General features: G+C 39.8%; 1 protein-coding gene across 10 annotated transcripts in view; it reads left to right on the top strand.

Moving 5' to 3' along the window:
* FBRSL1 (fibrosin like 1) overlaps positions 1–18,914 on the top strand; it is a 690,776-nt gene that overhangs the window by 551,999 nt on the left and 119,863 nt on the right. For all 10 annotated transcript variants that reach the window (XM_067539808.1, XM_067539803.1, XM_067539799.1 and 7 more), the window contains one exon: positions 14,746–14,799. In XM_067539808.1, coding sequence (XP_067395909.1) covers positions 14,746–14,799 — 54 coding nt within the window. The remainder of the gene's footprint in view (positions 1–14,745; positions 14,800–18,914) is intronic.

Raw genomic sequence — 18,914 nt, forward strand, 5'->3', positions numbered from 1 at the left:
TTCTGCCTCCATTATTCAAAGATAACAGAATTTACACTTGGGATTTTCACTCCAGTATCTGGCAGGATGTACAGATAAGGTTTTTAAAATCATAATTAACTGCAAATAATCTAAGTATATTTCAAAGATACATTTCTTCATATTATTTGGGATCTTCTCACCTGCAGAGAGAGAAGTTCATGAGAAATTACAGAACATTTAGAGAATGACAAAGATATTTATTTCTATCCTGGCTAGTTTATAATAACAAAAATTGTGAGTGGAAAGGCTAAGGAAATGTAGTCTAAAAACACATGTAATTGTTTTGTTGAGAGTTAGCGGGAACAGTGTTTAATCTTGAGACTTAGCTACCCCCGGCAAGAGCAATCAAACTGGAGGTAGCACCCTCTGTATCCTTGTTGGCTTTAATTGGAGCCATAGCTTTGGATGCCTGAAGCTCAGGGCCCTCTCTAACTGTATGCTACGCTGCTTACAACGGTTTTAAAGCACAGTGGGGAAAATATCTTTTGATTAGACAGTTTCAGGGCTGTCCCCTTACTAGCCCCCCGCCCCCGCTTTTCCATTTGGCAACTGAGAATTCTATGTTGAAATTAAGCTGCTGGCTGCTATAGATTTTAAATGTAATGTGATACTATAATGCTAAAATAGTTTTGCTACATTTATATTTTAGGCCTAAGAAAGCAACTACACAAAACCAGAAAACACACACAGCCTGGAAGAGCTGAGGGTTGCTCATTCAGCATTTCAGGAACTCAGCCCCGTGGTATGCCTTGTAGGTGGTGGCACTGGTAATTTCAAGTATTTATATAGCATTCCAGAGCTCAGATGACTTTTTTTCCTACCAGAGTACAAATTCTTTTAAAGAAAATTAGTGCATATTTTAACAATGTAGCTGCACATCCCTATGTTGCTTTATTAATATTTTTAGTCTCTGATGCGAGTGCATAGCACAGTTACAAGCTTAGGGACAGAGTCAGTAAAAGAGCCAATAAAACCTTTCCCTGACTTCAGAACAGTAGAAGGTCGTGTGAGGGGCTCACACAGTGCAAAAAGTAGACAGAGACTGGTTTGTTGGGGTTTTTTAAAAATTGAATCTGGCGTTAGCTTGTCCAAGCCCCTCCTGAGTGTTTTCCTACCTCTCCCCTGCCAGTGACCGTAAAGCAGAATTTCCTCGTGTAAAAGTCCTGATTTCCTCATGATATGACATCTTTATGTAACACTGGAGTTAAGTGCTTTCTCTTTCTATTGTCAGTACTCTGAATCTTGACCCCTTGAAGCTTTTAGTCCCCAAATCCAGGCTGCAATATGTAAGTTCCTGCATGCTATCTTTAAAGGCACTTCTTCAGTGAGATAGATTCATTTCTATAGAAAATGGTTTCTATTTAGGATGAGTGGTATTTTTAGAATGGAGGGCTCGGATCCTTCTGTCTTGATACAGGCAGTGCTGTTGTAAACTGAAGCCTGTGTCAGACAAATCTGAGTAAAAATGATAGTCATAGCAAACTAATATCTAGCTGATCACTTATACCCACTCCTCAAATTCATATCTGAGCACCTTGGAAATTATCACAAGCATGGTATAAAGTCCTTCATGTGGTCTAGTTAGTCTGATACTGTGCTATCAGTAAAAGGTATTCCTGACAGGGCAATGTTTTATGGAGAAAACAAACACCACTACATGTCTTCATCTTAGCTCAGTTTTCACATTACACCTCCATCATGATGCCTGACCACCCTGCTTTGAGGTGAAAGGTTAAGCAAATACCACCCAATTTTATCATCTGGATTTGTACCTTAGGGACTGAGCTGAGAGTGATAAATAAATCTCTGGGGTTGCAACTCCTATGTACCACTTATCCTTCAATCTCCCTTCCTTTGTAGAAAAGTGATATGTGGTTTCTACTGTTTCTGATACTACTTAAGATTCCTTTCTTCCCATTTCAAACCAGTTTTCTCTCTCATTTTTTCTCTCTCTGCAGTCAGGAGGCTACACAAGGAAAACTTGCAGATCCGTCACAGTGGATCTTCCCCTATTTTGCCCTTTACTACATACCCCTTTCCTCCCTCAGTTTTTAAAAGGGGCCTTAAAACTCGCTAGCTTTTCTGAAGATGAGGTTGTCTCATGGTCTGCAGAATTTGCTCTTGTGCTGTACCTGTATAGTTACTATAAAGAAATTCCTTTAATGCTGCAGATACCAAGGCTGTCTAACTGCATATACTTATTTAGCTATTTAAGGCAACTGGTGAGTTTTAGGAGCCACCATGGTGCTGTGTATTGATTTCACTCAGAAATGTGTAATAGCTGCAAATATTTTACCTAATACTGCTTTTTTATACACATTCTTTTTTGGTAGTGTACTTTTCAGGGCTCTTGTTCTGGGTTATTAGAATTAAACTTTTGTTTTTCGTAATTAAGTACTTCCCTACCATTCAGATACACACCCTGCTTTATTGCAAGTTGGGCATACGAGATGATGGTGTGATATGTACTTGGGGCCAGATTCATGTGTCTTTACGTATGCCTAATTCCCATTAAAGTCAACAGGCATTGGTGTGCACGGGGACAGCAGCAGCATCAGGTTCCTTACTGAAGATCTATATTTAAAAATTCAGAAATAAGTCTTTCCCTCTGTGTTTTTCCTTGAGAAATATGAGTAAGGGGGAAGAGCCTTTTGATGTTTATTTACAATGTTCTCGCATATAGATGTCATTTGTGACACCAAGTTTCTTCCTTTTTCTATCCCTGTGTCTTCCTGTAAAAGTCACTTTATAAGTTTATGCAGGTTTAATGTGTAGTAGTAGGCCAGTGTATTTAGCAGGCCTGTAGTAGGGCAATGAAGAGGTACCTCAGGTCATGCAGTGCACTCTTGTAAATGTATCCCAAATTAACCCTGATTGGCATCCAGTTCTCTTGCTGTAAAGATTCAGATGTACACTCTCTCCAACATCTGCTGTTTCATGAGAAGCTGTGTCATAAATTCAGGAACCCTAGTGACCTAGGATTGGGGTAAGAGTTTGAGACGCTTTTACTGCCCTGTAGCACAAACACCAACATTTGAGAACCTGTCTGTGATTATTATCTGCAGTGGAGCCAGGTTGCACAAGAAAACCACAGTTTCAATATCAAGATGCTGGTCCAGGGCCATATCTTGCCATCTATTTTTATGCAAATCTTCCTTTGACTTCAGTGAGTGTTCTGCGGGCATTCTATATGGGGAGCAGTAGCAAGATATGGCCTGAAGTGTACATTCTTTCTTGTGGTTCTTCATCTCATGAGGCAGGTTTGAAAATCCTTGTTCAACAGGTTTCTTTGCAGTTTATGTTAGTAGGCCCATCTGCATCCAATGCTTTTAAAATCGAACCCTGGGCAGAGTAGGGTATCTTTACTTAAGGGGAAGGAGACCAGCCAACCTAGTTAAGAATCACAAGAAATAATGAAACTTCATATAGCTAGGGTCTCACAATCAGTATGTGCAATCCTTTGTTCCATGTGGTTTAATAATAATAATCAGTGAATTTCTAAATGTCAATAGAAATCCTTTGAAATGTACTTATTGCATCTACAAGCATACGTTATGATTTAATATAATAGTCATAACTATACACAGAAATATAATATACTAATTATAAAGTAATGATCACACCTCATGATGTAATAATATACCAGTATTTTACATATATTTACTGTCTTTCAACGTGAAGGATCTCAGAACACTTCACTGACTGATAACTATATGTAAAGAACACTTCCCCCAACACTGAAATGCAGCCAGTTCTGAGGTGGAACACAGCTACTCCATTACTGTGCATAACAATAGTTTTAGGACAATAGTGTAAAATAATGTATTATTCCAAGACTGCCATAAATGGTACATTGTTCTCTACAAAGTATCAGACAGATACCATTCCTGCCTCAAGGCACTCTCAATGTAATCCACAGAATGAAACTGCAGACTGAATTTAGGTGTGAGTACATAATTATACAAGATGGAATTTGGCAGATACTGGAGATAACATCTCTATTAGTTATTAATCATGTTTATTATGGTAGACACCAACCAAGATCTGGGCCCTATTGTGCTAGGCTTTGTACAAACACTGAGGAGTAACCCTGAAGATCTTATAATCTAAGTAGGACAGATGAAGAGTAGGGGAAAGAGGTAGCGGAAGGAGGTACAACACATCGCTTTATAAAATATATAATGACTGTCATCTTTTTTTGAGTACAATATCTATCTAGGTACTTATAACTTCCATGATCTGAGTCTCAAGGGTCTGACACCCCCCCGCACAGGCACTCTTTTCCAAAATGGGGGTACATCCTCTAGTGTCTGTTAAATTATGTCACACTTTCCATGGAGGTTCCATTTAGAAATGGTTTATAGAGGGTTAATAAATGAAGAATAGACGTTTAGATATTTCAGACGTGAATCGTATGGGTTACAGACAGTTATAAGCACATCAAGCAAAGGCATTGTAGTGGGCTATAAGCAACCTACCTCTCGCCTAGACTCTGTAACCATTGATTTAGCCATTTATTAAAATAAATGTAGATTATATGTGTAATATACCTGTAACAGCTCAATTATAAATGGAACTTCCATTTCAAGGGGACGATTCTGTGGCATTAACAATTCCCTCGATGATTTCCCTCCACCCCCCTTCTCTTGACCCAGTGTCCCCCGGTGACATTTTGGACAATCGAGCCTGCAGAACGCTTTCCCCTCTCCAGCTCTGCCGCTGACAAACCCCCGTGATCTCCAGGGGCGGGGTGGGGAGAGAAAGGGAGGACGCCGCTCCGAGCGGGCGAAGGAGGTCTCTATACACAGCAAACCTCGCAGGCGCCGCTCAGTGCCCAGCAGCAGGCGCTGGGAAGGAGACAGAGCGAGATCGGTCTCTCTGGCCTGGATTAGTCTGGCCTGGCTCCTGCAGCTCCGCTCTGCCGCCGCCGCCAGTGCTACCCTCGGCTCGCGCCGCGCGCGGCGCTGGCAGTTGCCTCCGGAGAGCGGCGTTCGCGGTACCTCAGCAGCCTGAGTGGACGGCGAAGCCAAGCGAGGAAGGGGGGCGGGCGCTGCTTGCCCGGCTGCTGCCGCGGCGTTTTTCGGTCTGGGTCCCTTTTCCTTCCATGGTGGGGAATAATGGCTACCGAGACCTGAATAAAAGAGAGGCGGAAAGCTCCAGCCGCGGGGAGTCCCTCGATGGTGGGGGCCGCCGGGGTGCTTCCCCCCCACCCCCATCCCCGCCTGCCGGATGCCGTTCGGAGCCGGGCTGGGTGGTTGTGTGTGCCGCGATGACCCCGCCGCCTGGATCGGTACCGGGCGCCCGCTTTGGCTGCTGAGCTGAGTGTCTGGAGCGCGAAGGGGGGAGGAAAGGAAAAGAAAGGAAAGAAGAAGCCACCCCGCAGCCGAGGACGAAAGCCGGGCGGAGGACGCGGGGAGGGGGGGACACAAACTTTGAGAGAAAATTCTCCCCCTGGGGAGGAGTAGGGCGGCGATTAGACACAGCCGCTGCTTTCCCCTCGCCTGGCCCCGCCGCGCACGGGATCCCCGCCTGGAGCCAGAAACTCTCCGCCGCGGGGCGAGGATTGCCGCGCGGAGGAGGAAGAAGAGGCGGCGGCTGCTAAGAGCGGAGGGCTGCAAGGGGGAGACGGGATCCTAGGGCATCTTCCTTCCTTTATTTATTTTTATATAGCTATATCTACACGCTGCTGTGTGTAAACAGCGTGGGACTCTCCCCCCCCCCCTTGCCGTAGCACCCGCCGGAGCTGATCAGCGCAATTTGTCTATGGATTAAGACTGATCTGGATTCCCTCTTCCCGCCCGATCACCCCTGTCGTGTGTCTCTGTGTGTGTATCTATCTATTCCTTTTTCGCATTGTGGATTATCCCTTCTTCCTGAAGTTGCCAACTGTGCTTTTGATTGTATTGTGGCGGCTCTCGGGCGACGTTGCAGCTGGGGGTAAGTAAAAGCACATTTTGGGGGGAGGTTTGGGAAGATGCATGTTCTCCCCACTTTCCTCCCCAGTCTTTGCTCCCATTGCCGGTTCAGTGCATTTAGGCGTAATGCGTTGTTTCCTTTTTGCTCCTCTATCTGGGATGGTGAGTAGGGTTAGAAATATTTTTCCCTTTGCCCCAGGAGATGATGAGTTAAGTGGCTTTGCGGTCAGACAGAAAAAGGAAATCGCCGTATTTTCCGCCTGTTGCATAGTGGTCGGTTGTGTATGTTTGTGTGTGTGTGTATTTTTGTCTGTTTCAATGAAATTGACGAGATGATTTAATTTTCCGAATCTTACCACCCGTTTTGTCTTCGTTTCCCTCTGCTTTCCGCGTGGGTTTCTTTTTCTTCCAGTAAATTTTCCAGACGCATCATGATAATCACAGATAATCAGAAATTGGTCCAGTTTTTGGCTGCTTTGAAACAGACAAAAACAAAAAATCTTCAATGCGCTTTAGGAAGGACTTAAAAACAAAAGTTTAAACCAGACTTAGCGGTGAAGAGCATTCTGAGATGTGCTGGGAATTGAGTGTCGCCGTTTCATAGGCAGCCAGGTTTTCAATCTATTTTGCACATTCGTTCTATGCAAAACACACATTCTCCCCTAGTTTAAGAAGGGAAAAAAATAATAGTCAATCGTTGCCTTCATTAGCAAATACAGGGCTGTATTTCCAGAGGAGGGCTTCTGGAATCAGATATCTGGGAATGATACAACATTTGAAACTTCGACTTCACAAAAGGGACAAGGGAGGAGGTTTCTCTTGCAGATGTAGTAGTGATTGTGTACAAGAAGGAAAGTGGTGAATATGTTTCATTATCTAGTTTCCCTGTCTGCGGAAGGATATACAAGGGGAAAAGGGAGGTAAATGTCCACACACAGTCCATGTAAAACAGGAATGATTAAAACAATAGATAAGTAGAGAAACACATACTTTATTGCTTGGATTTAATAACATTAGCAGACCCTCACAGGGCACACTTCCTTGTAATTTACAAAGGATCTTCAGCATCTCAAAAGAAGGCATGCATAATGACTTAGAAACTTATTGGAATCAACAATTCCAAACATAATTAATCTGTTGTTAACACAAAGTGAACTGGGATGGTAAACCAGGGAAACTGAACCTATTAAAGTGCCATATAAACACCCTCACATACAAGGAATGAATGAATGAATGTAGTAACATGATCTCAAAATGACCTCTTTATTCTACCCACCCAAACCATTGCTGTACATGCATAGATAGAATGCTTCAGTACAGTATCCACAACTTGCCTCTTTTGGGTATTTTTTGGCAGTTGTGTGATTGTCCCAGAATACAATGTAGAGGGTCTATTTGTCCAAGAATACTGTTAATTAATTATAACAAAAATAAAGTTAAATCTCTGTTACAGATTTTAACTATAACGTAGCTGATAGTTAACTCATTCAGTGCAGTTAAAATTCCTTAGTCACAAAGGATAAGAATTAAAAATGGTCTTTAAGAATCATTCAGTTTTAACATGGTGTCATTTGGCTCCACAAATACCACAACAGCATTCCAAAACCTGATGAATTGGATTGGCAAAATTGAAATACAGGGTTTGAGTTGACTGCTTGGATTATATTATTGTCAGTGTGTCTACTTTTGCCCACCATCTACTTAATACAAAAGAAATATTTAATCAGGATTGAATCTTTAACAGTGTAAGTTTTTTAGGGATGAAATAAACTTCCCAGGTCACTTTGTAACCAAAGATGGCTTGAAAGAGGAACTTGGAAAAGAAGGGGTGTTTGAAGTCATTTTTAAAAAGTGAACTCATGTTTAGGGGATGGCAAAATCCTACAGAAGAGTTGTGTATGTATGTCATCAGGCTGATAAATAACTAACCTCTGTACGTATCCTTATTTCTTGAAAGAGTATAGTATCAGAGATCCTTTTGACTTCATTGTATAGAAAAAATATTTCTAGATATCTAAATTACTTACTGTTCTTAATGGTTGCTTTGGATCCTGGAGTTTGTCTATTCTAACACAAGACTCCTCAGCTCGTCTACCCTCCACAGTACCTGCTGGAATTATTTACTTCATTATCCACCCCTGAAAGAAAGTCTAGCTCAACTGGAAAAAACTGTTAAGGTATTACATGGAAACAGAACCTTCCTCTTCTTATTTTTAAGAAGTTAAATCTCTGGTCATCCCTGATCAGAGTTTACTTCAGTGGTTTATGTATATGTATAAATCCGATTTTCCCCACATGCAGACTTGCAAGGAAGGGAAGCCTGATTTCAACTCATGGCATTAACTTCTTATAATGATACACTTTTTAGTGTCCTTTTGAAGAATTTCCTTCAGTAACAACAATTCTCGAAAACAGCTGCCCCATTATATCTGAAAAATGTTATTTTAAAGGTGGATTACATTGAGTGAAATCATAAAACTTACTTGCAAGGGAGGCTGAGTATTTTCGTAAATGAACAACAGTGCATGAAATGAGCAAAATATATTCCCATGTTATTCTATCAGCTGGCTTTGCATAAAGAGCTACAATCATACCTTAGAACTGGTAGTACACGTTAGCCCAGTATAATAGTAGCAAGAGAAATAAGTCCAGTACCCTAATGTAGAAAAAGGGTTGGTGTATGCTAGAAGTCTGTTGCTAAGCTTTAGGTATATAATATTAATTAGTATTTGTTGATCTTAGATTTGTACATGGGTTGAATATGAAGTGAGCTGCTGAACTTTGGTAAATAATGGAAATATTAGATTATTTTCTAACCGAAAGAACTGCAAGAAATTTAATGGAGTATATGTTGACAAAAATTACACTTGAAGGAATTGATTCCTTAGCGAACTAACCTTTGTTGTATAATACATTGTGAAAGCAGAAGTGTATACTTCATTTTATACCTTAAATAGACTTTACTGTCAGCATCCTTGCATTGAATGACCCATAATAACCAAAGAATATGTTGTGGATATGTCTCGATATGAGGCAGAATTGTTCACACTCTCTTACACAGATTTTAAGTAATCTCAGAAGATTCTTTCAAAGTTAAATTATTTGTGTAATCAAAATAGAATACATATCCTGGTTAAATTCAGTGACTGGGTGAAATTACAAGATGACCTGAAATCAGTCTGACATGCAATTTACAAGAATGTGTTTTCCCTCACCAAATAGCATTGTTCAACAAATATTACTGGTAAATTAGAGAAGTCACTTTGATGGTATCCAAATGGAAATATATTTTGTTTCTTGTAATCTTTTGTGAGACTGAGTATGGGATAGAAACTGTGAGCCAGATAGGGAAACATAGATTTACCAGAAATTGTTTCCTACACTGATCAATTACCAGGAAATGTAATGAGAAATATAATCATTAGGGAGAGGAAGGAGAAATTGCCATTACATAATATCTCTTGGGAGAATTTGTACACCACATAATGAAGTTGGTGTGGAGCATTTTTCTGAAATGCCTATGCATAAGGATTTATACCTCATACGTCTGTAAACAAAACATATTACTGTAAAAAATTGGCAGTAATAATAAAATTGGTATATTACTATGTGTTTTTTTGGGTTATCTTTCCTTTTAGTAATTATATTTACAGAGGTTTGGTAACTTACTAAGAAATAAAAACTTTCAAAAAATATTAAATGTCTCATTAATTTTGTGTGACATATTTAATGCCAAAGATAAACATTAAAAACTTATACTCCTATCCCAGCCTTCATTAAGTTATTTCTGTTAATCTGTGGTAGATAGATCTTAATGGAAAGATCATTGCTAGCCTTAATGATGTAAACTCAAAAGGTTTTACCCATATAGGGACAAAATTTAAACATATCTTTAAATCAAAAATATGTATACATAATTTGTTTGGTTTAATATGCCCCGTTAGCTGAATGTGTCTTTTCGGAGTCCTAGTAGTCAGGACCTCCAAAGACCTGGATTTCGTCTACAGAATAAAATACTTGTTAAAATAATAAAATGCTTTTGAAAGTTTCACTGCCAATTGTTTTAATAGGGAAATTATTCAATTCTACACACCTTCCCCCACTCTCACAGGTTCAAGGTATTTATATTTAGATTCTAAATAGAGCATTTAGCCTTTGGGAGCTGAAAATCTAGACTATTACAATGTGATGTGTACAGTTAAATGTGAATTTAAAGTCTTTTAAATCTGCAGATGAACAAAATGAAGAATCATAAGAACTCTATAGCTGATGGGGGAAGTCCTTTCATTTGTGTGCTAATTTAACATGTCTACACATACTGGCAGTTTCACTAGGTTTTTAAATGGCTTGTTATTATAAAAGAAAAAATATATCATGTATTTTTCCTACAGATAAAAACACATTAAAGTGTTATTTTTATTTAAAAAGCAGCTACCAATGTTACCTTGCTCATTCTAAGGGGTGAAGGCAGTACAGTGACCCCTACTGGTGATTTTGGTAATTATGTCCCATTTGTATAATTAAACTATTTTTATCAGAAATAAAAGTTTCAGTTGCCTTATTTGAAGTCCAGCCCCTCCTTAAAACACTTCATTGTTAATGTTTTTTCATAATTTGTATGCCACCTTGTGGTTATTAAATTACAGTGCAATAATTCATTTAGGCCTGGCTCCCAGTTTCAAGGACCTAATAACTTTACTATACTATGACAGTTTTATTTTGTGTTTCCTTGATTTGCTGATAGTCTGTTCTAAACTGCCTATCATCTCCTAAATGAGGTGCTGCTGATAACATCAAACTTAAATCAGTATGGTTATGCTTCTTGTATCAATACATTATTTTCAAAGTTGGGAGAGGATTTGGCTTTTCTGAATAAATGCAACTTAGTGCAGACTTCAACATTGAGAGGCTAGACAAGGATTTACTGCATTTTCCGAATCCTGTAGCAAAGGTCAGGAAGTACAACACCACCGTCTTTGTGTTATCAGCTGGAGACGGAACTTGACAATAAAGGGCAATGCCTAGGGATGGTAATAAGAGCCACAAGTCATGTGTCACCAAACTACCCAGGCCTTCACAGCTAGTGATTCCTGCCTTGACACTTTCACGTAGGCAAGTCAAAGGTTACATTGTAGTGTTTCTCGATGGTTGTAAAAAAAAAAAAAAAAAAGTGCTGCTCTGTTTGTTTGCTTATTTAAATATGAGCTAGAGTAATATTTTTATAGGACATAAATTGAAATAGACAGTAAGCTTAAAAAATTCCTGTTTTTGCTTTTAAGGCTGCATCGAAAAGGCTAAGGCTTTTGTTTGGTCTTTTAAAAATAAAACCTGCTTTCGTGTACGTGTGAAGTGAGTTGGAGTGATGGAGTTTACTGTAACACCATCATTTCAAAACAACTGAGATTTTTACAGTGAAGTCAAAGATTTTCCTGTCTAGCTTGTAAAATGTAGATTTAAAAAAAATGTTTAATTTTAAAAGTACACGGTTTAGTTTGTGTGTCTGTGGAAAGCATTTTACAAAGGATCACTTATGCATTTATTGAAAATGCAGCTGGCTAACCTTTACCAGCCTCATCTCGTCACTGATTTAGATTGCAGTCCAAAGTAGCTACAAGAATTTTTATCTTGTATTAAATGGGGTGGGGGAAAAGGATGGTTATTTGCGACCAAAGGCTGGTAATTTCATAGTGCTTATATGGAGAAAATTAAATCTCAACTTGGACTACACTCCTTCAGTGACTAGTTCTAGTTTTCAAGCACTTGATAGACAATGTCCTCCTGCCCAGAAGACACACGTTATGTACAAATCATTATTCTTCCCTAAGTAATCAACAACAGCATAAAGACTGTGCCATTAAATCACCTACAAGTGGATCCTTACTCTAAAGCTCTAGGTTATAAAGCTGTAATGTAGTTTGTCTGCAGAATAGTTGAAATCCTTCACAAATACCTCTTTAACACATGCCTCTTATCCCACTATACGATTGGCTCTTGAGAAAAGCCTTCCTTAGACAGTGCACTGTAATCCTTTTATGTTACTTCTTCAGTGTAGATTATGTAGGAAGAAATAATTAGGAGATTAATTTTCACCTGTCACTGCTGATAATAGATAACCTTGATACAGTGATGGGGCTAGGAATTTGGGGAACAGAAAAGCATTTAACCATGTAGCTATTGCTGTGGGGTCCAGACGGAAAGTGGTTATCAGAATATGACCTTCCTGCTTGCTGGCATGAAAACTGAGAGATGTATCAGTCTTTCAGCTTTCTGGTCTCTCTTTATTGCCCTAGTTTTTGCTGTGTTAAGCTCTCCCTGTACTACTAATGTGCCACATGTGCACAGTCTAATCAGACACAAGAAGGCTTTAGAGACCTCTGTAGCCCAGTCTTTTTATTCAGATAGAATTCTGTTGCTTTTCATGATTTCAATTCCCAATCCGAGTGGTACACATAGTCAGCTAGAGAAAAGAAGAAACTAATGAAGATGGCTTCATTAGGCAGTGTGCAGCATAATCCTTGTCACTCTCTACCAAATGCAGCTGAAGAAACATCCCAGAAATAATTGTGCATTTAACTTGGGGATTTTCAGAGCAGGAGAACTGGCGCTTTTCTAGTCCCTTTCAAAATTAATTGCCTGTTCTCTTCAGGTGATTTTAAAAATACATCCTAGGCACTAATGCAACAAAGGTAAATTTTAAAAAAAATCCTCTCCTCCTTTTTTTGTGCTTAAGTTTAAATTTACAATCTGCTGAAAATGTAATGGGAAACCAGCCTACAGAAAATGCCATTATTCATATCATCCCGAGCTCATTTATTTTATCTGCAATAGTAAAGATAAGACAGCCTGCTTGGCAATGCTGATAAGCTGGGAAATATCTCAGAGCTATTTGTAAAAGTTAAAGCAGATCTTGGTACTGAGCGATAGGGAAACTGTGACGAGCCTTTTGGCAATCTGCTGAGCTGGAAGCTAATAAAGATTTTAATGGGAAGACCTCATTAGGATTAGGGAGAAGATCTATTATCTCAGATTTACACAATATAAACATTGGGGCAACTTTAAATTTTCCTTTTTCTTCATTAAATAGTATTGCTGAATGTGAAACCTTATAAATCCAATCTGAATCTCTTTGTGTGTGCCAGGAGCCATTGCCAGCTGTTTGCTGAGCAAAGATACAAAGCCAGCTTTTGTGGAATTGCATTTGCAGTATACACAAGGAATAGGAGAGAGTTATGTTTTTAGGGAGCTGTTCAAATTTTGCAGGGGCAGAAATGTAGTTGGTGTTGAGAATCATTGTCTAGGAGAGCAGCCTCTCTATCCCTTCTGTACGGTGAAGATTGTCTTCATAAACAGATTAGCCCACTGCTGTCCTGTGTATCTACTGACAACTAGACTGAAATAGTAGGGATGAACTCCTCTCCTCCTATTCATCTGAATGGGATCTTAACTTCAAAGCCTTTATATGCAACCATTTAATAAACTACAGTTAAAACTATGCTGGCAGAGGTCCTGTCTCCAGTGCAGCTAGAGCCATGCTAAGTGTAACCAGGTTCTGAGATGACTGACATGCTCAGATGGCCCCATTTGCACAGAAATGCTGAGTTAAACCCAGGCTATAGCCTGATAATCATGTTACAGTCCTGCTCACAAGCAAGGTTTAAACATGGAACATTCACACTGTGAGGAATCATGCTGTGCACCATGTCTGGATTCAACCTTGTTACTACCTGTACATAGTAACTGTACAGTGCATACGGCCTCAAAAAAGTTTTTATTTACACAGGCTTTTTGGGTGTCTTTTACAACTTTGCTTTAACAACTATTCAAACTATGTTGTGTCTGAATTGGATTATAATACAGTTTAGATTGCTGCCATGAATGTCAAACAGTTTTATATCCAGGAAGAAAACCGTGTTGGAACATTGTTTAGTTTTGGTTTTTTAACCCAGCTTGAATCTGTTCACACTGTGTTGTAACCTGGTTCTGCTACAACGGAATTTAAACCATCTTTAAGCATAGTTATTAAACATAGTCATGTATACAGGAGTTCTGTCACTTTGCATGCTGATACGTGAGTGCCTTTAGAACCTTGCTAATAATTATTTTAAAGGTTGGTTGTTAGTACGGTTTATAACAGAGATTCCACCTTTTTTGTTGTTGTTGTTGTTGTGTGGGGCAGATCTGAATAGAGAAAATGTCTCATGGACACCTCCCCTCCTGTTCAGATAATTTGGAACGTCTCCCCTCCCAAATAACGTCTTTTCTTTAACAACTGCAGCAATTGCTTAAGGGGAAAAATAATGATAGGAAAATATGGTAATGTGTTTTTAGTTTCTTTAATGTGACATAGTGGCTAGAAACCAAAAGGAAAGCCAGCACTCTGGGACCAGCCAGCTTTCCATGAACCACAAGCAAGTGTTCTCCAGACCACTTTTTGAGAACCACTGATTTATGTCTGTGGTTTGACAGGCCTTAAAGGGACACTCTCGGTACTGGTAGACTCCAAATTTCGTACGCCAGCTTTCCTTTGGTGGGGGACCTACCCAGTATGGCATTCCCCTGTCCCTCCTCTCTCCTTGAGTATTTCCATCCCCTCACCAGCATGGAACCAGATGGGCAGAGTTGGAGGAACAGTGCTATGCACTTACTCCTAAGGATAAAGAAATTCACCACCCTGTGTTGGTGCGATACAGCACTGCCTATTTAAACCACTAGAGCCATGCACAAATAACATACTGCTCCAGGAAGGTTGCCATTTAAGGTTTCTTCTATTTGTGTTTGATATGAATGAAACTTTTTGTTTTGTCTGTAGACCTCAACGAAACTGGAGCTGCCTCGTATCAGGAGTGGCTTGATAACAAGCAAGGTATGAGAATCAAGTCTCTCCAACATGGGCACTTGGGACTGGTTTAGCTTGGTTTCTCTCAGCTGAATTGGTCTTTTTCTCTGTCTCCTGCTCTTTCTTTCTCTCTGTCTCCAAGCTGTGTTCACAGTTCCATGGCAGCCAAAGGCTAACTTGTTAGCTCAGAGCCTTGTTCCAGGCTTGTCATGTGCCCCAGTCAGCCTTCCAAAATCCCAAATTCTCCATCATTAAGAAATGAAAACAGAATGCTGTAAAATGAAATGGTGTCTGCACCCAATAATAGTTTTTTACCAATTTAATTGTATGGTTAAGGGGGAAAAATTATGAAAGTAAACAGAAACATTGAGTTAATGGAAGACACATGCTAGTGTACTTTAACACTGGGCTTTCTGTGATTTTTTTTTGTCAGTTTCACTGGCACACTGATTTGAACTTGTCCAACCCGCAGTCTTTCCTGTGGCAATGTCATTATGAGCTGGATAAGGCTTGTGTGACTTAAGTGGGAAAAAAATCTGTTGTTCCTTCACTGTAGGCTTTGAAGAGATAATCTTGTAAGTAAAAATTGAAGATAGGAAAGTATATGGGGACTAGATTCAAAGCCGGGTTATTGCTTCTAATTCTGTAGCTCAACAGAGCATTGGGGCCTTACGTCCCTTTAGGAGGTGCTCTCTAAAAGCTGCAATTGTAAGAGCTTGTTTGCTACTCTAGAAGAGCCCTGTATTTAATGTTGAAACCTCTATTGATAATCAGTCAGGAAAAATATGCCCCCTTCAGTCCAGAATTTCATTTATTATGATCTATGGCAAGGAGATAAGGGAAAATAATTATCCTAACCTGGTTATAGTAATCAGTAACAGTGGCAGGGTTTCACCCTCATGTTGACTCAGATCATGTGACCGCAACAAAGAGCAAGGACTACCCTCTGCTGAAATTCTGACCCTCCTACATTATTATCAGAACTGAACATACAGGAACAAAAAAACCTCATGAGTTTCGTTAATTTTCTAACTATGCCTCAAACTATTGCTGCATTCCCATCTTCTAATGATAAATGCACTTTGGAGATCAAAGATGGAGTGAAGTGCCTTTCCTGTCTGACTTTTCTTTTTAAACTAGTCTCCTCTCCACTTACCTTTACACTAATCTTTCACTATTTTGTTTATCGATTGTAGTAAATACCTAATCATTGCTAAGCCTTCTTTTCAGCAGTTAGAGCCAGCAGGCTGGGCTGGAAGAATTATGATCAATGATAGTTTCTTGATTAAGTTAAGACTGCAAAAAAATGTGAGTCCTCTAAACCAAAGATTTTCAAACTGGAGCATGGACTGTATTCTGGGTGGGGGGCATGAGAGGCTTGAGGAGAGCGGCAGGTGCTGGCCAGGCGCTCAGCTCTGAAGGCAGTGCCGCCGCCACCAGCAGCAGCCCAGAAGTAAGGGTGGAAATACCATGCCATGCCACCCTTACTTTTCTGCTGGTGGCAGTGGCGGCGCTGTCTTCAGAGCTGGGCAGCAGTTTATGTACTTGTGTGGTGGGAGCTGGGAGGGGGAGGAGTGTGTGTGTGTGTGGCATAAACGACTATAGACACAAAGAAGAGGGGTGTGATCAAATAAGTTTGAGAACCACTGCTCTCTAAACCCTTCTAGTTCAGGATGTTCCTTTTGATGGGCAAATAGCTTATTATCTGGAAGAAGATTTTGTCTTATTACCTTTGCTCACTCACTTTTTGTGTGTGTTTTTTTGGTGTTTTATGGAAAGTAATTGAATTTTACTATTTTTTTAAAATTATTTCCACATTCAGTTAACATTTTTAGAACCATCCTAATATGCCAGAAACTCTTTTTAAAGATCATAGTCTTTTTGTCTTATTTTTCACTGTTCTTGTTGATTGTCAAGAAAGGGTGTATGTAAATAATCAGCAAAGCTGTCTAATATTAAAATGCATAGATATGTATTATTGTGAATTGGTCTGTGGTAGCACTCACAACATGTTCAACCTTTTCCACACTGGCACTCCCTCTTCCATCTCCTTCCACTTAGCAAGATGAAAAGGGCATGATGGTCATGTCCCTTTACGCCTGTTGTGAGCCTCATATAGAGAATACATGGGGTAGGTGCTCTCCAGACATTCTAGAAGGGACAGTCTCTTCCAGGAGAAACTCACACAGTCTAAGGCCTAAATCTTTTAAAATGTTACTGGTATAACTACTCTCAACAAGGTGTGTGATTTTTTTGCCAACATAGTTATGCCAGTAAAAACCCTAGACACAGTTATACTTAAGGCCCTACTTGAATTGCAGGATGATTGTAAAAAAATTGCAGCTGAATTATGGACAAGCCATGGAAGATTGTGGAAAAATAATAATGGACCTTATTATTTGCGGTAATAAATTCCATTATTACTTTTCCGTGATTTTCTGCTGTCGGCTTCCCGGGATTGATGGTGGGAACACAGGGCTGAGAGCAGGGGCTCTGAATATTGGCTACCCAGGTTCACAGCAGCCGCCTAGGCCTGACAGTGAGGACTCCTGCTCTCAGCTCTGAAGTGGCCGGGGCTCCCACTGTCAGAACACATGCTATCAAAATTGCAATAGAAGCCTAATATTGCGGAATCCACAATATCGCAGGTCAAGTAGGGTCTTAGTTATACTGGTATAAGGCACTTTATACCTGGTAAAGTTTATTTTACTTGACCTTTTATACTGATATAACTATGTATATACTAGGCGGGTTTATCACTTTAACTATACTGTACCAAAGCGGCATGTGGACAAGGCGTAAGGGTATGTGTGTCCATCATGACTTGTAATCAGCCTCCTAACTTCCAGTGGACAGGTCATTTTGTTAAGCTGCAGTAATGTTTGACATCACAATTTGTGACAGTGAAAAAAACACAAAATATGTAGCTGACAGAGAGCAAAAATTCTGGTTGTGACCCAATATTTTTTTTTTTTTAAATAACTCTTTAATGTGGCAATGGCTCTTTAAGAGAGTTAAACTTTCAAGCCGTATAAAATGCTATTGCCCTGGCTTCGTTTTATAATAGCTTGCTTATCTCCCAGAAATTAGGCCATAATGAGGTTTGGTTAATATATTTTACCCCTATCCTCATTAAAGTGCTATCTTTCAGAAGAAGCGCTTTGTGTGTTGAAATATTGCACGGTTAAAATGAAGGCAGGTTTATAAGGATTTAATGTACTTGGGAGCCAAGGTTTTGCAGCTTTATAGCAAAGATGTTGTAACAAAGGGCTTTATGGTAAGGGTGTGCTGTATTTCAGTCAGGCAGTTGCTCAAGAGAAATCTTTAGTAAAATGCATAGCAGTTAGGAGAAACTCTGAGGGAAACAGTTGCCTCTGGATTCCAAGCTGGGTCTTGGCCCATATTAAATCCATTATTCTTAACAATCCCTGAATCCTACTATTTTCTTTCTTGTCTCAAAGATGACATAGATACTGATGCATTTTATAGCTGCGCCACACCATTGGGGGGGAGGGGGGTGTTTCCTGGGTAGCATGGGACTCTTATTTAGTGCTGAAATAAACCATGTGCACATTCTGTCTATCTGTATGCTAACAGTAGGAGTAGGTCTATGTACAATGCTCTATTGCTCTCCTTACAGAGCAGAAGGGTATCTATGTGATATCCAAAGGCTGGATCACCATCATCTTCACAGTGGCAATAGCACTTGCTCTTGCAGCATTTCATCTTTTCCGCCATTGTCCCACCCATGACAGCATGCCCTAAAAAGTAGAGAAAATAAAGAATTGGGTTTTAAAACCTGGGGAGAGGAAGGAATGTGGCTTAGTGCCTCAGTAATAGGAGAGGTATCAAGAGAAGAAAGCCCTCATATTTAGAAAAATGCATAATGAGATGACATTGTCAAGAGTGTGGAGTGGGGTCTGAATCCTTTATAGCACCTGCTGTAACATCTTCTTTCAATCCTAGACATTACTAATTTAAAAGACCTCAAAGGTCACTCACTTGATCCCCCTCCTAATACAGGGTTGTCTGCTACAGCATATCATTTAGTTCTTTCCCCAGTCCAATTCTAATTGTTCCAAGCAAATCCTGCTACACAAAGGAGACTATTCCACAACCTAATAGATCTCACTTGTCCAGGT

Source organism: Emydura macquarii, unplaced genomic scaffold, assembly GCF_026122565.2.
Source record: "Emydura macquarii macquarii isolate MOO-44397 ecotype Brisbane River unplaced genomic scaffold, CSIRO-AGI_Emac_v2 contig_554, whole genome shotgun sequence".
NCBI classification, from domain to species: domain Eukaryota; kingdom Metazoa; phylum Chordata; order Testudines; family Chelidae; genus Emydura; species Emydura macquarii.